The sequence below is a fragment of the Cheilinus undulatus genome, linkage group 9, assembly GCF_018320785.1.
Source record: "Cheilinus undulatus linkage group 9, ASM1832078v1, whole genome shotgun sequence".
In the NCBI taxonomy this organism is placed as follows: Eukaryota; Metazoa; Chordata; class Actinopteri; order Labriformes; family Labridae; genus Cheilinus; species Cheilinus undulatus.
Window position 1 is genome coordinate 16,529,685 of NC_054873.1, and position 22,171 is coordinate 16,551,855.

Genomic DNA, 22,171 nt, shown 5'->3' on the forward strand with positions numbered 1-22,171 from the left:
TTTTGTTAATGCTATCAAAATTTGAACTTTTTCTTTCCAATATATTTTTACTGAGTTTCTTGGATGCACATCCACAACAAACAAAAACACGATGGTGAATATGAAATAGTACATCCATTATGTAGTCAGAAGCTAAATTAAATGGGAACACAGTAAGTATGAGCAGAACATGACGTAACGCCATAAGTAAACCCTTACTGAAAAAACCCCAAGCAAACAAACAAAAACACATAAAAAATTAGAGAGAAATTAAAAAAAAAAATAAAGACAAAAAGTACACATATTCACCAAAATGCACAACTTTTAAAACTCAGATATTCTTTGTTTTGTTTCGTGTAAATACACAACTTTATAATGAAAAAAATCTTCTAAGAAATGTCAAATTTTGTAATGAATGAACTGATCCTCTTTATTTTTTATCATCCAAGGTGGCTCTTATATGCCATTATACATTATATTCCTAGCCCTGATTTGAAAAGAAAAATAAGTGCACATTTAATTCTGAAAACTTCAGAGCAGACATGACCAGGAAAAACTGACACATTTTATACCCTCTTTCCACATCATTATGCGTCCATTTTTGCCAGTTTTCCAGAGATCTTGAAAAATTATTTCATTATCATGGTAAAGAAGCCATTTGTTGCAAGAAAAGGTGTTAAATTTTTTGATTATTGATCAAACATTTAAATTGACCCAATTTCACAGTAAAACAAGGTAAAATAAAATGCATTGATGCACGTCCAGTAAGGACTTCTGGATTTTTGCCACCAGTTTTTTTTTCAGACCCCTAGTAGCCACCCACTAAAAACTGCTCTACGACCCTGTTTTGGGTCTTAACCCACCAGTTGAGAACCACTGCCCTAGGGGTTCCTGGACCTCAGCTTGTGAACCAATACAATACACCTTATAAATGTAATCCCTCCAAATGTACACTGTCATCCACAGTAAAAGAATGAAAGGTAAACAATAAAGAACAAGAAATCCTTGATAGCCAAACACCTTCTCTAGTCCTGAACCTCCTGTACAAATCATAACTTTATACCTTTTTTTGAGCTGGTCTATATTTGGATATTCCTTGAGCATCACATTCAAACTGTTACATAAGTTCACTCCACAGTCAGAAATACAAAAAAACCCTTTCTTGTTGTGTGCACATTCATAGTTTTACCCTTAAATCATAACCATATCCTAAAGTGGTAAGTGAATGAATTTTGCCGTATCATTAAAATTAAATGTTAAGTCAGCTTAGCATCATATGCTTTAATGAAAGAAAAACTTCCCCTTGCACAATGAACTAAAAATGAAAAACTTATTTTGAGTCTGTTTTGGCTCTTGTGACTGGTTTCTTTTTGGGCACCATGACTCAGAAAATGATGGCATTGTCCTGATATGCTTTTAGCAGAGTAAACATTAGCAGTGAGGCTGTACTCCACACGGTTTATTTATGCCTATGTATCAAAACATTCCCTTTTTTAAGCCTGTGTTATTTCTGGTTGATTGTCTGATGTAAAATGTATGATTATGCTTTTCTATAGAGCTTGTGTTTGTTCCAAAATAAGGTACACATCTCTCTTTTTCTTATCCTGTGGTCTTTGATGTTGGTTTTCTTCTGGATGGTATTTCACTGTTTGGCAAATGGCAGGCTGAGTCTTGGCTACTTCAAACAGACCATAAGTCGTAAAAGTTTGAGGCCTTGTTAGACCTGCTCTTTGTTTGCGATGTGACTGGAGTTCAGCCAGAGGTCGTGACAACCAGGTGCCTCTGGGTCATTTATACCTCTGGGCCTTAAAGGCTGCTGTTCGAACACAAGAACAGAGTCTGGAAAATTGTTAAAACAAGTTGCAGTGAACAAAGACGTTTCAGTACTTGTGCGAGGTCTGTCACATGTTAGGTAAATGCTCGGAAATTAGTCATTACAGGCATTACAGTGAAGTGTAACAGGTTAAATCACAGTGTTTTGTGACTTTAGTTTAACTGTGGATCAGTCATTTATACACACACAAACTAGTAAGAAAGACCCCATGTGTTTGCAAAATGTTAATTATGTCAAAGTCAATGATTTCCTTCATTGCACACATTGATCAGCTGGCCATAGTGTCTCAGTGAATCTCATGAAGTTTTACAGTACAGCTCTAATGGTCATTATTTGTTTGTCTTTTTGATTTTGTTCAGGAAAACTGGCAGAGCGCGTCCATATTATGGCCATAAAGGCCGAGGATCAGGTCCTCATCAAAGGTCAGTACATCCGTGTAGGTTTTTTTTTAGGATATATGTAAGACATTTTAAGGCAGTTTCTGTGCAGAACCAGAGAATTTTTTTGCTTTGAGAAGATTAACAAAGTGGTCTTTTTTCACTCTTCAAAGATGTGTCCATCATGCCAGCTCTCCATTGCATATTTTATTCAGCTAAAGAAAAAGGTGTGCTGACTATAGTTTGATTTTAAGGGATGTTGTTACTGGAGAATAAAAGCCAAAGGTCTCTTCAGGTAAAAAAAAAAAAAAAAAAAAAAAAAAAAAATTTCAGAACGCAAGCGATTCCTATTGCTATTGTAACTCTGTAGTGGCAGCTGTATAAGTGCAGCACTTGGCATCCAAGATAATTTTTTCCCAAGGGGAAATATGATAGATTGTATCATATTGTACTGCATTGTACTGTACTGTACCGTGCAGTATTGCATCATACTGTATCATATCATGTACTACCATATTATTTTGTTGCTTAAGATTTTGTGTTGTAACAATCTATCAATCAATCATTGTTTGTATAGCACCAATTCATAGCAGAAGTTACCTCAAGACACTTTAGAAAGAGGTCAGGTCTAGACCGTACTCTGTTGTGGCCTACTATAATGGACTAGTGTTGATCATTAATATTATAATAAAGACTACAACCTTTTATAATAAAGACCAGCATAATCATCATTAGCACAGCACTAGCAGTGTTTAGTGCCGCTACAGTGGCAACATAAACCTTCCCTATTAGAGAGTAGGACTGTCGAGCAGACCAGACTCTGCTCTGCTGAAGCTGCACTGAGTGTGGAAAGGGCTAGAATGAGGGGTAAGTCTGGAGAAAAACAAGAAGTGGAGAGGGACAAGAGAAGCAACAAAACACTAAATGAAAGACAAATTCATGGCGGTTGTGGCCATGAACTTATCTCCCATTTTGTAGGAAATTGATAGTAATTTATTGATAATAGTAGCAACATGTGAAAAATGAGCAAAATTAGCAGTAACAGCTGTGATTCATAGAAAACAGAAAATGAAACAATGCAGTATTAGCGTTAGCAGCCAGGAGGGTAATGACATGGACAGAACTATTATTAATAAATACAGCAGTGCAGTTGTATTGCTCTTAGATGCAATGAATGGTTCCAGTAATGATTATAAAACCAAGAATGATGTTAATAGAGAAAGCAATGATGACTGTAACACTATCATTGGCAAAAAAAAAATGTTGGTGAAGAGAAAGATGTATGATAATAACAATGCAATGATATTATATCATCTTATATTATTTTGTATCATATTGCACTGTCTCGTATCATATCATGCTGCATCGTGCTGTATTGGACCGTATCATATCATAGCGTATTATATTGTATTGTATCATATTGTGTCGCAATGGCTCGTCTGCTCTGAGGTGGTTGAAATTAGGTTCACTCAAACTACCTGAAATCATGATAAACCAATTAGAATGATTCATACCAAGGTCTTTTCTAATAACACTTGAGGTCTGGGCTATTGTGTTCGGCTTTAAACAATGAAAACAATTCAAACTCATTTGTATTTTTGACAGCTATATGTCAATTCTTTCCTGGGTGGCGCAATTCTTCTTAGATATGTGAAGGAGGGGGCTCAATGGAAAAAGGTTGGGAACCACTGCTTTACAGTGAAGAAATAAAGAGATCCCTCAAAACAACTTAAGTGCGTTTTATCAGCTATTCATGACCTGTCACTAACATCCATTACACTATTATGCTGCACAGAATCTAAACTTTTGCAAACATTGAACTTTAGTAGTTTATTTAACTTCCACTGTGGCTTTTTTCATAGAGAGGACCACAGAGAGGACTACAGAAGGTCTCCGCCTGTGGTAATGAAACGGGACCGGTCTCCTATAAGAAGGGAAACCACCCAGTCATCCGTCCGCTCCGGATCCAACAGCAGCAACAGGAGCTTCTCTCCTGACAGGGACAAGAGCTATGCCCAGAAGCGTACGTGTTAAGCCCTCTGTACTTCCCAACAGATCAAGTTTACATATTCACTAAAAACGCTGTCGCACTCTCACATGGTGGTCGGATGAAAAATGAAAGAAAGTGCTTCTAGACAAGACATGTTTGTGAGGTTTATGCCTCCAAATTTGGTCAGAAATTTTCATAAGAGAACTTAAACTTGATAGCAGAAATACACTGCTAGGTGCTATGCTTAATACAACATAACAGTGCCAGCCTGAATCACTGGGTATTACATGTATGTGCAACAGGGGTGTGGCAGATATAGAGGACAGATATAGTAATCTTTGAAATTACACTTTTATACCTCTTAGGTTTCCCTGCTATACCATCCTAACATCATCCTGCTTTTTTTCCACAAGGGCAAATGGGAGATATAAATATGAATCATACACACAGAAGAAGTTGCCCATGCCCAATATACCCTTGCTTTAAAACCTGCTGTATATAAAACCGCTCAGTACTTGAACGAAAGCCCATTCAATATTTAAGCATAGTGTGGTAGATTTCCAACAGCATGCAAAACCTCTTGTCCATAAAATGCAAAGTTTGTGCTTAGAGGTGTTAAAACTGTTGGAAACAACAGACTGAGCTTTCCCATTTTAAAAAGCCGTACACATCATTGTAAAGTCTTGAGGCATTAAGCCATTCCAAGAGAAGCATCTGTTTTCAGAGGTGGTGTGCAATGTGAAGGGTCAAGGTGTGCTGCAACATGTTAAGATGTTAATTACCCTCACATCATACACACTTTTAGAGGCTGGGAAAAGGATACCCCCGGTTTACTGGGGTTGTTTGACTTTACATTCAAAACCTGACCCATTTTTAAATGAGAAAGTAGGTAATGTGCTGTCTTTACAATGTTTCCAAAACCACTTTGGATCTGTTATTTCATACACTTTCTTTTGTTACTTTGAAAGACTTTAATTAAAAATACTGAGGTGTAAAAATGTCAATGAACTTTAGACTTATTTTGAGCTCTCTGACATAAGAATTTGAGTCCGAGGTAAAGCAGAGAGGAAAGTGTTTTCTCCACTACTTTGATTTCTAGGACGCTTAAACATATTAATGTGTTGAGAGCTTAGCTCCATGTCACACCACCCTTTGAAGGTGCAATAAAACTTAGAGCAGTCATACCTCCTGACTCCTAAACCCATCTGGTATACTAATTAGGTCATCACAGCTAAGTACACAAGCGTAGGGGTTTTGGTGAGGGGGTATACTGCATTTTGCCATGCACACAGAAGCTGTGGACAATGTCTTTTTGACAAATCTTGATGGAAGATGACTTTTATAGCCCAGGGGCAGCTTCTGTATGGGCTAACCACCTGCAAGACTTGGAGTCAAAAGTGTGGAACGTTGCCTTGAAAGTTGGGACTGTTTTTTTGTGTCTGTGCTTGCTCTGTAGTGTGTTACTCCCTCTGAGGATATTCACCATACTGCATCATATCCATTTGGGAAGCAGAGTGTAGTACAGCAGATGGAAAAGAGAATATCAGAGAAAAAAAAACATGTTACTTTGGCTTTAGAGATTAAATTGTTGCTCATTTAGTACTAGTTTATCATAGTGTTGATGCAGTTATGAGTCCGTCAATCAGTCCATGGCACTGCTGGGGTGTTATGAAGTCCAGGTTGCTCAGATAGCAGCCTTCAGCTCATCTGTATTGTTGAGTCAGGTGTCTGTCAGCTTCCTCTTGACATTTCCTCAGAGATTAGCTATGGGGTTTAGATCAAGCCAGCTGGTTGGCCAATCAAACACAGTAATACCATGGTCAGCAACCCATATTATGGTAGTTTTGACTTCCCTGTGCACAGATGCCAAGTCCTGCTGGAAAAGGAAATCAGAATCTCCATATGGGGTCTCAGCAGATGGAAGCAGGAAGTGCTCTAAAATCTCCTGGTAGGTGGCTGACAGCGTTGACTCTGGACTTGATAAAGCACAGTGGATCAACGCCAGCAGATGACAATCCAAACCCTCACTGACCGTAGAAACTTCCCAATGGACTTCTTGGATTCTATGCCTCTCTAATCTTCCTCCGGACTCTGGGGCCTTGATTTAAATGAAATTCAAAATTTAGTTTCATCTGAAAACAGGTATTTTGACCACTGAGCAATGGTTCAGTTCTTTTCATCGTCTTTAGCCCAGGTGAGATGCTGATGATGTCTTTGGTTCAGGATTGGCTTGACACGATGAACAAGACACTTGTAGCCCACTTCCTGGGCATGTCTGTGTGTGGTGACTCTTGATACACTGACTCCAGTCTCAGCCCACTCCAAGTCAGCAGTTTTCCCTCATGACTGTGGTTGTGTGGATTGAACCAGAGTGAGAGAATGACTGCTCAGGAAACCTTGGTAAATTAGACTTTTCCACAATGTTTCAATATTTTGAGATAGTGGATTTTTTTATTTCTGTGAGCTGTAAACTGTAATCATCAAGATTAAAACAAAAAAAAGTCTTGGAATATTTGACTTTATATGAGACTAGTCTAGAATGTATAAAAGCTTAACTTCAAGTAATTCATAGGAAAAATAAACTTTTACAAGATGTTTATATTTTTTGAGATGCATTAGTATATTGAGAGGGTCTTGACAAAGGTCTTAAAATGAATGAAATGTAATTTCAGATTTTCTGTATATACTTTGATGAGTAGACAATCAGAGCTCTCCCTCCCAGCATGAAAGTGCCTTCCATTAATAACTCGTCCATCGTGCTGCATTTCGATGGACTTGTTTGTTTTCAGTGTATGCCAGATTTGGATATTAATTATTTCTAATATGAGAACATCAGGTAATGCTTTTGTCATGCAGTTGGGTTACTGACATCATTTATCTTTCATACTAGGGGCTCCAAGTTTTTAACTTACATATTGTTTGAGCGATCATCTTGTTGACGTCCTTACTCCAAGTTCTAAATAGCATACCTTTAGTCAGGCCCTAGGGGGTCTTGAGGAGATCAGTACTTGGGGACTCTTTAGTCCTGCTGGGGCACTCAGATTAAGATTTACCTAGGCCCTCTCTAATCACAACAAGGGACTTCTTCTGTAAAAACAAACAGCTTGAACATATTTGCTTTTTTCCCTAGACAAACTGGAGCCAACAGAGGACAATATTTCAACGCAGGCACGGCAGAACTCCTCGACCACTGTTATGTGGGAGGATACAATATGGGAATATTAAATAAAACAATCATTTATACTTTCAGCTGCTTTATGTCCTCTTTTTTTTGTGATTGTACATTATGATAAGTGAGTGTTTCATCCCTTACATTGATCCTCTGGGTATTCAAAAGATATATCATTTTGTGGTATTTTGCAGCTATTGGACAGTTATTAAACAGTAGAGAGAGCCAAGAAACATGACCAGAAAGAGGGGAATAAAATAAAACAAAGATTGCTATCTACATCTGATTGGGGGATGTTGCTCGGCATGTGTCCCAGATCACTGACCCACCAGGACGCTCCCCCAGAGTGTATCTACATACAAATCAAAGTTTAATCAAAGAATGCAGTGGTCACCCTTACATATTATTTATATGAACCACTTTTTATAGTTGACTCCCTTCTGTCTGAACTTTTATTGTAGTAATATTATGCTTTTCTGCTCACTGTTCTTTACTCTTCCATTTCTCTGTCATGATTCTTGCTTCATAGATAAACCCAACGCGACGACCAGCCACACTCCCAGCAGCACGAATACTCCTAACAGCACGGCCACTCCCAGCAGCTCCGTGGAGGAGTCTTCACACAGCTCTGGATCTTCAAAACCGAAGCCAGAATTAAAGGTGAACCAAACTATAAATTCTCAGGATATGTAACAGAATAATTTACAGTTATAAAAAAAGAGTTATGTCATCCTGAAAACATAGGTTTATATTAAGAATGCAGTTTTAGTTAAAACTGAAGGAAAATAAGAGTTTTTTTTTCAATCATGTCCTTGAATTAAGTTGTAATAGAACCATAACAGGTGCTTAGTATTAGGTATTTTCCTGTTTTAATTCACAAGAAATGCAAGCAAAATCCTGCACACCTTTTAAATTGCATAGAAATGGGGGCAACATTTTAATAAGCTACACTACTTTTTAATTGCCTGTTGGTAGCCAAGTAATGGAGGCTGTAGTGTTTTAAGCCATGCAAAATCCCTCCAAAAATGTTTAAATATCAAAGGTGTCTTTTTCAACCCCAACCCTTCTATTGTAGTAATGAAGCAAAAAGGAGGAGAAAAACAAGATTTATAAAGTGAAATGCAGCAGAAAAAATAAATTTTGAATTCTTAGATTTAGGCTGTTTCCTCAAACTCAAAGAGGATATAGAAAGCCTTGAAGATTGTTCAATCAGAGTGATCTACTGTATGCGGCACCACATTCTGGTGTACCGTTGACACATGGCATGCACAACGACACATGTACGAAAACAAGAAATCAACACCCATAAGTGAGCGGAGTTGTCTCCATTTGAAACACTTTGAAATCAGAACCAGCTTCTAAACTCAGTGACCTCAGCTCTAACCCCTTCACCTTTGGCCTGCCAGGAAAAAACTCCTGCTCCTGCAGCGGAGACGGAGGAGGTGGTGGCTGCCAGCGTGGAGCCAAAGCCGACACCAGATGATGACTTAAAGGCTCGCCGTTTGGAGGCCATTAAGGCAAAGGCTCTGGAAATCGAGAAGGTAGTAAGATTTGCTCCATGGATTACCTAACTTCTGTGAAATTTCTGACCCTGTGTTGTTTGCACTACAGAAGCTCAGATAACGGAAGTGTTTTTGTGTACTATATTATAAAATATCAGAATGTTATTTCCTCAAAGCACTGATCTGAGTTTTCATCTTTGCTATCTTCAAGTGACATGTCCCTCATAATACAGACATAATCATCTTTGTTCCATGTGATTTTAAGGTACTAACAATCCTTTTGAAAGTCTTTAAAATAGAAAAACAAAAAACAAAGTGAACCTGTGGGCTTAACTCACCTCTGTGATTTTTGTTGATTATGCTGACCCATCTTTAATTTTAAACACTACACTGCTATCTTCAAGTGACATGTCCCTCATAATACAGACATAATCATCTTTGTTCCATGTGATTTTAAGGTACTAACAATCCTTTTGAAAGTCTTTAAAATAGAAAAACAAAAAACAAAGTGAACCTGTGGGCTTAACTCACCTCTGTGATTTTTGTTGATTATGCTGACCCATCTTTAATTTTAAACACTACACTGATGACCTTAAAGATCCCAATCAGAATACACAGGACAATGGCACAAATCCAAGAGTATGTCAGAGGCCCTGAAATCCTACATAACACACATATTGTCTTGCATTTGATGTTTTGATATAAGTATAAAAATCATCTTTTGCCTAAACTGCGGCTTGGAAGCTGTAGCCTTAAAACTGAGGTTCTAAATAAGTCTATCCTACTGTCTTATAACCTGACAGTACATGTGTGGTCTGTATACCTTGAACTCAAGTTGCGTCATGTGTTCATACAACTGTTTTACTCTGGCTTTACGATTTGGCAGATAGTCAAAGGGTTGATGTAAAAGTTGTATAATGATCCCTGGTTTGATCACCTTATAATTAAAAAACATCTTTTGGTGAAGCAAAGGAGGATAAGTCAGCAGAAAAGTCCTTAACACCCGAGGTTGCGATGCCTCTTGTGGTCTGCTATTTGGAGTTACACTTTTTTCCCTCCCCATCATCGCTTCGCCACACTACAGTACCACTTATCTGTTCCCGTTAAAGCAGGGCAGGAATTGCCCTGCAGGATGCAGGCGGCCCACCCACAGCGTGGTACGTCTCTTGGCATTCGCTCACACATGCTTACCCTGCCAGTTCCAACTTCTCCTACAGACATGGTGAGAGGCAGAACCCTCTTCTGTGTCTTTACTGTAACATCTGCCCCAGGCTCAGTTAAACTTGCAATGATCCGTCGCTGCTTTGGATTGCAGAACTGTGCACAGCTTTATCCGAGGCTCTCTGTACATTTTGCATTATGCGTTTTGCATTTTAAAATGTACATCCGTACTGTGCACTAACAATGCTTCTTCAGTGATGACCTCTTATTGAAATTCACTCACCTGCCCGTTATGCAAACAGCAGCCCATACCTTCTTATCATGGCTGCAACTGAGATGTTGGTGAAGTAGTTTAAAACCATAACTCAGTCTAAGACAACAGGTTACCATGGAGTCATGGTAACCTGTTGTCTTAGATTGAATTATGGTTACCAGGGAGTCATGATGTATCCTTCACAGACAAGCTGACTGTAAGAGCTGGTTCCTTTTCTGAGTGACAGAAGTTGGCCTCTTATTGAAAGACTGTTTTCTATTTTTTCCCATGTTTATTTTTTGGTGTTATTTTGAAGATATAGAAAAAAAAACACTAAAATGTACCAAATGAGGAGCCACTAGGGAGCCGTAAGACTCGCTCTTATTGCTGTGCTCAGACAAAAAATCAGAATTCCTTAAAAAAAGCCAGACACTATTTTTATCACTCTTAGCCTGACTAGATGAAACATAAATAAAGCTTGTGTTTTGTTTATAGACAAAAAAAATCACATCGGGATTTTTTTATAGCTGCACCACGATCTTGATTTTTATCATGAGTCTTTTTTCATTCTGATTTTTTAAGGCAAATTTTTATACCCCCCCCCCCCAAAAAAAAAAAAATATATATATGTGTATATGTATGAATGAATGTATGCATATATATATATATATATATATATATATATATATATATGTATATATAGATGTATATATAGATGTATATATAGATGTACATACATACATATATATAGCAAATAAATAGGTGGAACTCAGCACGTAACAGCAAGATTTAGATTACCAGTTATTCATCTGTGGAAGAGGACACTTTTATGTTTGAAATTTTAGATACAGATTGTTAATTAAAAAGTTAATTTATCCCTTTTTTTCTAAACACAAATGTAATGTTTTATTATGTTTGACACACTGAGGACAACCGAAATGTAAAAAAAAAAGAGTGCATCAAAACGCATCAATATCGATTATGAACTGATCCCAGCCCTATGTATCATAATCGATTTGAATCGTGAGGTGCCTAAAGATTCCCACCTCTAGTCGACTTACCATGCATTTCTAGATAATGTATGAATAGAAGGGATCAGATGAAAGTGTTGTGTTGCTTTGACCTGTCCGTAAAACATCAAAGATCCCTCAGGGCAGTGCTGCTCTCTGCAGAAAAGGTCCTTCTGCCTGTCTGAAGCAGGCTCACGCAGCTATTTAAAAAACAAATCAAGTTTCCTTCCACTGTTCTTCCATTACTCTACTAATCTGGTGCACGCCATGTTCATCAACAGAGCTGTTAATTAAGGCATTTTCTTTATATTACATCATATAGCTAATTAAAGGCCAACTTTAGGGGGGAAACAGGTGTTTTGAGCCCAAACCAGCATGATATTAACCATTATAAAGAAACCAGTTTTAAGAACTTTTTATTTAATGCTTATCTTAACTTTAAAGTTTACTTCATGTCCCATCTGTTAACATGGAGGAGGTTAGGCTTGATTTTGGCTTCACTTCAGCCCAGGTGTTGTGCTGCCCACTCATCAGTCTGTAGATGGTACATGGTCTGATCCTTGTCAGTAGTACAAAAAACTGTATCATAACTATCCTTTCCTTTATTTTCTTCCTGGAAATGGAAATGGCTTCATTGCACCAGCCAAACTGGTTTTCTGATTCAGAGCTTGTTGCTGTGCATATTTTCTGTGGGTGTTTCAGGGTAATAGCATGAAATTGGAAGCCTTAATTCTATTCACACTGTAAGACATCTCTTCATGAGACTGCTAACCATATCATGTTTCACAAGGTTAAATCATCTTATTACAGCCTTAATGAGCAGGTTGCTGTTATTTTGTTTTTCACATTACTTCATTCTTTGTTTGTGCATGATGACAAATGAGCTATTTGTTGTTCTAAAGGGCCAACCACAGAGCATGTAAAATAAAAACAAATCAGAAAATATCCAATCAAACTTATCTCAGTGTCTGGGAGTGATTTTCAGAGAAGTCCATTCATCATTTCAATCAGCACAAATGAAACATATCCATTTCAGCCATTAGCCCCTCCACTGAGAGGTCCGCTTTGCAGCTTGAGTGATTAAAATGGCTCTTTTAATATCCCCTAATGTGTACCAGCCCTCTAGTCATTACGCTACTTCCCTTATTATGCAGGACCCCTGCCTGCATCAGCGCTCATTTGTACAGAGCCTCACTAAACGTCCATGTGAGTACCTTATGTATAGACTCACTCAAAACTCCCTCTTTCCCAACCCCCACATGGCATCCCAGCACACACTTCTGTTAGTATGTTCACAATATAGACTTCCACAAACAAAGGATTTGGGCAGAAGCCTACTTTTAAAGGCTCCTCCTTAGGGGCCCATGGTGTTGCAGTTTCTCTTGGGGCTCTAGCCCGTCCTGTGTGGCCCCTTAGTATCAGACTTAAAGATCAGCTCATGGCTCCAAATCCAAGACAGGAACTAAAGCAGAACCTCCCTGCACCCTTTTCTCATAGCCTGCAGAGCTTATTGAGGTCGAAAGTGACTTTCCTGTTTGTTCAAGTAACACTGGAGCAGTTTTGACAAAAATAGCAGCCTGTTTTTAGTCGCTTTGTAATTGTTAATAAGTGAGGAGTGATGCACTCCATCTCTAACAAATTTATATGCGTGGTCATGTGCATGTTACCAACAGATTGCTCACAGACCACTAAGCCCCAGTGCCATCAAGGGGAATCTTTTTAATCCATTTACTTTCTCAACCTTGTCCCAGTCCTCTTCTGAGGCTTTTAAGTGTGTGACTGTGTGTATGGGATATAATGAAGTAAAAATATAACCACTGTCAACAAAGGGTGTATCTGGGGAGCAGCTTAGGACCTTTTTGTTTTGAAAGATGGCAAACATAATCAAGCCTAAGTGATTATAGGAGCACTGCTCTGTGGGACATTCACCACATGTGAGTGTCTCATTTAGCCTGTGTTTCCTCTAACATCTTCAAACCTGGAAGCAATTTTCTCTCTTAAATAATTCTCACTCAGAAAAAAAAGATGCTGCACTTAAAGATAGCATCATGGAAGTCCACAGGAAATCTAGATAGTGTTGTAAATTAAGATATAAAAAGGTTCAAAGTTGCCTGGGAGAGTACAGCTCATACAGCATGTAGAGTGTTGGAAACCTGTGTGTTAAACAAAGTCAGCCCTGAGCTCTGCTGGCCACACGTGTCGTGCGTCTCTCACTTCCTTGTGGTCTAGGCTGAAGGCTGTCATTATGTGGGGCCGCAAACTCGCTTGACATGATCTGCAGACATTAAATCATCAACCGAGTCCAAACAATCCCACAGTCTGGGATATTCCTGTTGGAGTTGACGTGACTTGCCTTTCTTGTGTGCACAAAGCATGTCTTGATACTACGACATTATTATCGTAAAAATTCAAGGTCATCGTAGATATGCGTTTGATAATTCTTCCTGTAACTGGAACAAACATTTCTCCAAAGTCATATACTTTTGCAGAGAATGTGGACTATGGGTGTGGGATTGAACAGACAGGTTTGCATCAACTAAACCACACAGGAGAGGTGAAGGGATCTTGAAGCTGGAAGCATTACATTTTTTTAATTGGACTGGAATTATTAGAAATGAAGACTCTCCATTTCCCCACTGTTTCTGCCTGTGTTTAAGTAAGTTCACATTGCCTTATTTAGTCTTTTTGGGTCCCAGGCCTTATCCTTGACAGGTTTTTTTTTTAAACAAATGTTCCATTTTGCAAGATAATACCACCCATCCATGCCATGCTCTCAGAAACATATTAATCCACATACAACAGAAATGCAACAATACCTTGTTACATGTTGCAAAGAGCATGCCATATCAAAAATAGCCTCTCCTAAATGGTGGGTGGGCAAAACAGCACACCCACAGATGCTAAGGATGTCCTTGACGTTCAATAAATTTCTTGCCATTATTTTTTAAGTTATCTGATCAACATGAAACCAGCCATGTTCTAAACTGTTGACATTGACAATGGAGTTTGGCTGAGTGTTGTATAAAGAAAGGATGTTCTTTTGCGTCTATTTCCCCATTCGCCTAAACGCCAAGTTAAGTTGGGGTTAACCGACCAGTCTGAAAAGAAGAGAGAAAACAGTCAGATTCATCACAGGGTCATTGTGTCAGCCTGATACACTGTACAGCGTAGCTAACATTAGCAGCTAGCTCTGCCAGCCTTTGTCTCTCTTTGCAGATTAATGTCATGCTTTGATATGTGGCCATTTCACTTTGGTTGAGTAATTAGATACGAGTTCAACCTTCAGCCTACATTCATATGTTTCCATCTATTACTTAAAAAAATGGTCATACCATGCTGCTCCTACTACACGCTAACTGCTGAGCTTCTCATATTTACATCCGGTGAAGTGCCAGGGGAAAGCTCAGTGAAGGTAGCGGCCATTCACTGAAGCTACAGTGATCTCTTGTGTTCGGGAGGTTCATCACAGTTTAAGGGAGCATTAAAGACAGGGATTTCAAGCCCGTGTTTATAAAAAATTATTGGTAAATAATTAGTCTAACCAACTCATAGATCTTGCGCTGGCTAATTTGATAAATTTAACTGTTTAACCGTGCCCATCCCTACTGCATAGTTAACGCTCTAACTTAGACCAATGGAGTTGCAGTAGCTTCTTGAGCTCTAGCAAATTTTAGTTTACAAATTGTTTGTAAAGCTGATATACCTTTGTAGGCTTTGTAGGTAATGTAGCCACATAACTGACATAGCTAAACTAGCCTTAGTTACCTTACCTTTAGCAAACATAGCTAAAGCTAACATAGGATAAGCCGACGTATACTGTATTTTGATCTGTTTTGTTGGAAAAGGAGTAAATTCTGGATGTTTACCTTAGATCTTGACTCAAGTATCCTTTTGTCTTAGATGAAAACATCCTCAAGAAAGTAGGTTGTCCCACAATAATGTGTTAAAAGGAACCCTTCATGATCAGACAAGTTCATCTTGTTGAATAGATATTTGTATCTCTAGTATGTGTATTGAACTAAAAAACTCACTAGATGTCTTCATTTTGAGTAATTTGAGTTTATAAACTCACCAGGAGGCTGCCATGTTTTGGTGAGACGTCGCACTACCAGCACGGACCAAAACATGGTAGTGAGTTTATGAGCTCAAATGTACTGAAATGCAGATATGTGGGGTATTGGGGGAGATTTTTAGTTCAATATACATTTGAGAGATACAAATATCTATCCAAAAAGAAAAACTTGTCTGATCATGCAGGGTTCCTTTTAACTTCTTTTAGATCTTTAACAAAATCCCCAAAAGTTTTGGCCTGTCTCTTTGTTCAGTTATATGCTTTGTTCCATCCAGGGTCCAAACCACCAAAACATTTCCACTATATTTATTTTAAAGATTTCAGAAATGTGGATTGCGGTTTCAAATTATGGAAGTGGTGGTGGGTCCTATGGCCTGGCCAGTTGAGAACCACTACCCTAACCCTAACCCTTAAACTCAACCAGAGGTTTAATGGGATTTTATTTTGAAAGTTTTTAGTGTATTTCCATCCTGAAAGTGGTGGTGTTTTAGTTTTATCACAACTGGACAACATTTCTTAATGAAGTGAAAAGCAAAGAGCTGCACTGAAAGAGTTTCTTGGTGGAAAATACCCTAGTCTGTACCTGAAAATTCTCTTTCCTTCCACTTCTTATTCTATTTTAGCCATTTGCATCTTCAGCAATTTCCTAATTGTGTTCCATTATTCATCATTAAAATATTTGACTTAGTCGTTCATAACATACTTTACATCAAGAGGCTAATCCTGTCAGACAGGACAGGGTCTCAGGAGGGAGGGCATGATATATAAGGGATAACATTGAATTGGTTGATGGAGCAACAGAGTCAACAGCAGTTTTTGCCTTTACTTCAGAGCTGCAGTTGGTTTAGGTAGATCATCAGGTAAGTGGTGAAGAATACTTGCTAGCAGAAAAGAGTAGTTAGAACCCTCAGTTCATATGTAAAAAAAATTCAGGGTGAACAGAATTGGCCATTTGCATTCAGAAATGAAGCTCATTCCAAAGATTTTGTAACATTTCTAAGTTTTAAACTCTAATTATCATGTTCACTCTCCTTTGGTCCCAGCCATACAGATACAACAGATACTCCACCTGTTTATTGTTTGTCTTCCTCCACTATTGTTGCCCTCTATAGCTTTTTTTGTAAGCATTTTGTAACCAAGACTGTGGACCTTTTGTTTTTCCCTGAGTGGTTCCCACGATAAAAATCATTTCCATCGTTATTGTTCTTTGATGAATGTTGTCTTGTTTTTATTTCTTGACCTTTTTTGTAATAAATACAGCACCCCACCAACCTGCCTCCTGCAATTTTAATGAAAGGTTATCTTGATACTGACTGTGGCAGAGATTTTTGTTAAAATGCATGGAAGAATCACTGTGGCACCTTTGATTTTCTCCCTTTTCTTTTAGTCATACTCTTCAGTAAATCATATGTTGCTGAACCTTCTCTTCCCGGAAACCATAAAATTGTCATCAAGGACAGTTACGTCTTGTGACAGGGATGTCATGGTTTCATAAAAGCTCTTGTGATCGCTGTTCAAATTGATGGATACACAAATATGAGTTAGCCTACATGCACATTATGTAATGTGTGTCTAGGCAAAGAAACTGCAGTTGTGGTTTTAAATTTCCCCAAAACTGACAGAAACCTGGAATAAAGCCGTTGAGACGGTTAACCTCACATTCTCCTCCAGACTGGACTCTGATTTAGGTTGACAGGCAGCATTTTTCTTTTTAAGGTTAAAAACAGATTGTGTTTTATTGCATTTGACACTTAATGTTCTACAAGATAGTGGCAATTAATTTTATCCTGTGATTAAGACATGCATGACCCACATTCCTTTAATGGTTATGCATTCTGAACACCACACAGAAACACAGTTCCTCTCAGGAAGCTGCAGCTCTAAGAGGCTGTCAGGGTCTTTTAAATCCTCTGCAAATTGATGCAAAGATGACTGTTTTTATGTAAGGAAATTTAATGCTTTGACACTCTAAAAATTCCTGTTTTATAAGGTGAGATGGACTTTAATGCCACTGTGGGGAAATATGTTTTAGACCCTGACCTGTAGGTACATAAAATATGAAAATTACACCAACAGCAGATTCCATTTAATAATTTCCACATTAACACCTTCTGACAGCAGCAATATATTATCATATAACCAGACCCCTTTGTACATCTTACATTTCGTGTTATTCAGATTCTTAACAGACAGAAAAATCATGGCCTGATCTTCTTTCAAAGGAGCTGAGACAGGGGGTGAAGAATTGGTGTGTTTCCACTGTGTGGTCCAGTTTGGTTTCTTAGAATAAGGCACAATTGATGCAATAAAGCCTGATATTTCATGCAGATCTGGATTGTTTGGCCCAACTCAAACAGCTCTTCTTTTGGTACCATCTTTGCTTCTTTAAGTCTATTAAACCTCAACAACAATAGAAAAAAGATTTGGCTCTCAAACAGGAGCCAGCTCCTGTAATTCATGTTACAGAGCTGGCTCTTAGAACCCTCTCGTCAGGAAAATTTAGTTTTTTTTTTTGTTTTGTTTTGTTTTTTGTCTTTTGCAGATTTGCTTGCAAAATTTTCAAGTTTTTTCATTGATTTTTTTGGGGGGGATATGTTTGTACATTTTTGAGCATTTCATTAAAAGTGTAAGGCAAAAGTTTGCTTTGAAACTTTCAGTGTTTTTCTCCCTGTGATTTTTTTGGGGAATTTCATTTGGATTTTTGGGAGGCAATTTGCTTTGCTAATTAGAGGTATTTCCTTGGAAATTTGGAAAATGTAATTGTGAAATTTAGTTGGTTATTGTTGCAAATCTTATCAAACATTTAAATGTTTTTTCGTGGAAATTTGGGATATGTTTAGAGCACTTCATTAAAGGTTTTTGAGGGATTTTTTCAGGCATTTCAGGCAAATGAAGCCAGTGTTTGTCAGATCAGATGCATTTTTCTATGTGTGTCTAAGAATGGACTCCTTATGGGTTGTTTGGCGGAAAGGGAATTCTTCCAACTTCCATTTCATGTACAGGACAAGCTATCTGTGATTTCAATTGAACAGACAGTTGACCATCTATCAAGGATATAATAATACTCTAAACTCACAATGCAGTACAAATCATGATACCGGGGTCATAATACTATTTCATCATGCTTTCTTTTGTATATTTTTTATGGACATGAAATTGAAGTCAGTTTATTTATAAACATAATTCTTTCAATTCTCTGAAAATAAAAATGCAATTAACCTTAAGTTCTTCCCTGCTTGCACCAAGTCCTTTAGCCTCTTTATTCAACTACTAAAGTCAAAATAGTAAACCAGTCAAACTAATCAAACAGCGCATAGTTTTATGAAATGTGTTAAAAGATTTCATGTTCTGGCCCAGATTTTTATGTCATGTCTAACATTATTTTCTGACTTCAGTGTAAAATTAAAACTTGTTGACACATAGTCTGCATAAACATTTCAGTAACGGTTATTGATGTTTTGTTTTCGTTACAGAACAAGACAGTAAATTTGATTTCTTAGCTGTAATAGCCAAGAACATTGTTAAAGAAAACACCAGTCTTTAGTTTGTCTCAGTAAGTATTGATAAGAATGCAGTCTTGATCTGAGCCTTGAACTCAACCTTGGAGGACCCCAGTGTCTCAGACTGCTCCTTGATTGACTGTCGTAGCCCTAAACCCCTTGGTGACTTTACTTAATGGCCCCACATTTAGCCTGTTTTTCCCCAGGTGATAAAGATGTTGTGAGCTTGCACCTGGGACTGTAATAAAGAACTTTACAGCCGTTTTAGGTCAGCAGTAAAATCTGAGAAGGATGTGAGAGCTTGTTACAAGACGGTGTGAAAGAATGATATAGCACAAGTAACATTCTCTTGACACCTCTTGTCCCTTTTGTGGAACTTGAACAGGCCTTGACCATACATTTTCACACACCTGTTTAATGGAATAGACCAATTTAGGAGAGCTGGGATCATTAAGGTCACAGCAAGGTGTTGATGCTAATGCCGGTCTGTAGAATTCAAAGTAGTGACCGAAAGAGCTGCTGAAGTATTTGTGAAATTATCTTGAAATTTGCACATGAATTTGACACAAAACACCAACTTTTAGATATACAGTGTTACTTTTACTGTTCTCTGTGCATTTGATGTCATATGTTTCTCTGTTGTTTAAGACAGAGAAACATGTGTGATGTCTGATGTGTGAAACTTCCATATATCCTAGATTAATCTCATACAAAGTGAAATACTTCGCCTTTTTCATTTTAATGTTGTTGATTACAGCTTACAGCTCACAAAAATCAAAACCCACTCTCTTAAAATGTTAGAATATCACAAACATCAGACCATAAAGGAAATGGGGTCTTTGGACCACTGAGACCATAAGGTCCAGTTCTTTTCTTTAACCGTTTTTTTTGTGTTTCAGGACTGGATTGACAGTTAGAAAATACCACTAGTAGCCTATTTCCTGGACACATCTGTGTGTAGTTAATCTTATACTATCTCCATCTTTATTCCATTCCTTCTGAAGCTCCGCTAGGTTTTTGAATCGACTTTGTTTCACAATTCTCTGAAGGTTGAAGTCATACCTTTTGCTTGTCCACTTTTCTTACCAAACTTTTCCCTTCCAGTCAGCTTTCCATAAATGTGTTTTTGATGAAGCATTTGAGAGCAACCTGCCCTTTTAGCAGTGATCTTCTGCAGCTTATCCTCCTTGTAGAGGTTGTCAGCAGTCTTCCCCGTGATTGCAGTCATGTGGACTGAACCAGAGTGAGAGAATGAAGGCTCAGGAAACCTTTGCCTATTGGATTTTTACACTTCTATGTTAAGATGGTGGATTTTTGATTTGTATGAGCCATAAGCTGTAATCATCAAAAAAACATCTAGAATGCATGGAAATTTCACCCTTGAAGTAATTTATGGGAAAAAAAATGCTTTAACATGATATTCAAATTTTTTTATATGCACCTATACATAATCTGTTCTACCCATATGAATATTGACATTCCTGATGTGATTGTTTTATGCTCAGCATTACAGGCAGGACTGTGAGACATTTCGCACAGTGGTGAAGATGTTGGTGGACAAGGAGCCCAGTTTGGAAAATCTGCTGCAGGCTCCACTAGATAAGAACCTGTTTGAGATCAAAGAGCGCTGCCTGGACTCCCTTAAACATTTTGTGAAGGAGCTTGACGAGGTACTAGAGCAACCGGACACTTAAGCAGAGGCCTCAGCTTGCATAACACTGAAATAACTTTATGGAGTTTCTATCAAATTCTTGTGTTGAAGACTTTTGCTGTTTTAATTATGATGTGTAATTAAATAATGGCAACAGTATGTTTAGGAGACCATGAGATTCTTTTCATTCAAGATATCAGGTGGTTGCACTTTCAGCAGACAACGCCATCAGCTAGTGAAGTATGATATCTTTATGATTATTTTTAATGTCTGCTGCTACTTTTGAATTTTACTGCATGTAGATTAAAAGAGCCTTGGTTTTCATTTTCCACGGTGAGTATGATATTATCCAGCTTCAAGGAAAAACATGATGTTCATGATGTTAATGTAGATAATATAGCACATGCATGGACATAACAGGACCAAGATTAAGTTTGTTAAATGACGATACAGTAAACTACATATAGTATTATGATTAAAACCAAAAAGTAATATGTGTCTATGAGAAAAGAACATTTGAACCACAATGAACTGTCTTCAAAACCTTCAGTTATTCAATGTGCTGTCAATTATTCCTTCTTTAGCTGAAATTAGTGTCTTAAGAGGTTTAATGTTTTGAAAATTCTGCAAAATAAAGACAAGTTATTACACTTTTATCTTCTTGTTAACTGAGTCTGTGGAGACATGTAGTGTATTTTTTCCTTTTGAATATCTATCTGTTGCAGCTGAGATAGAACGAATGCCTGCTGGGGCACACATATTTTAAACCAGTATTGAAGGGTTCCCATCTATGAGGTATTTTCAATGATGTATTATTGTTTTAAAAAATGTTGACATTTAGGTAAAAACTGTTGATCATTTTTCTATAAGCTGAGCTGTAATCCAAAAGCTTGTAACTACTGTATTTTAGATTATTTGGTGATCTTTTGTAAATAAAATTTGATGCCCTAACAGTTCAGTGGTGTCTCCTTTTGTGTACCAATCCATACAGGTGCTATAAAAAACTGATTCAGTCAAAATAACATATTAATGTCTATGATTCCCCAAATTTGATTGAAAATGTACCAGAATCGATATTTCTAAACGTACTTTACTACATCCTGAGTGTATTTTCAACTGCAGGTCCGCTCCAAGTATTTTCCTCCGTGTGCTGTCTCAGACACTAATGCTGCAGGAGGTGTATATCGTGTTGGCTGCGCTGTTAGCTTTAGCAGCGCTAGGTCTTGTGTAATGTTCACTCCAGAGGCAAAATGATCACCTATTTGCTTGTATCTGAACGTGCAAAGTTCAGTCCCTTTATTTTTTAAATTTGTGCTACTAACGAGCTCCACTTGTGCATCAAATCAAGTATATGCTAGTGCTCACTAGACGTGTGATGCAGTCTTCTTCTGGCATTTCAGTCAGCTGTCAGCAAACATGGCTGAGCTGGGCAACATTGAGAGAATTGCTGCTTTGTATCTGCTGTTAAAAGTGAAAAGTTTTCGCAACTAACCAGGCAATCGGACCCCCTCACTCACTTTCTTCCAAGTGAGCTCCTTTTTATTCCTGTGCCAGTAGAACAGGCACGTTGTGTCATAAAGCTTGGGGTAGCCACAGACAGACTCCACAAGCTTCTCCTCCGTTTTCCAGTTGAATTAACCTCCTCCTCCTCCCCCAGACTGGTCCTTTGGGGA

The 22,171-nt window shown here is 37.9% G+C and overlaps 1 protein-coding gene across 1 annotated transcript in view; it reads left to right on the forward strand.

The window, feature by feature from the left end:
• The window catches only part of LOC121515385 (periphilin-1-like), a 29,536-nt gene extending 8,085 nt beyond the window's left edge, over positions 1–21,451 (forward strand). The window contains exons 6-10 of the mRNA XM_041796125.1: positions 2,173–2,235; positions 4,053–4,213; positions 7,879–8,009; positions 8,756–8,890; positions 20,353–21,451. Of these exons, the coding sequence (XP_041652059.1) occupies positions 2,173–2,235; positions 4,053–4,213; positions 7,879–8,009; positions 8,756–8,890; positions 20,353–20,541 (679 nt within the window). The 3' untranslated portion in view covers positions 20,542–21,451. The remainder of the gene's footprint in view (positions 1–2,172; positions 2,236–4,052; positions 4,214–7,878; positions 8,010–8,755; positions 8,891–20,352) is intronic.
• Positions 21,452–22,171: the final 720 nt, after the last annotated feature.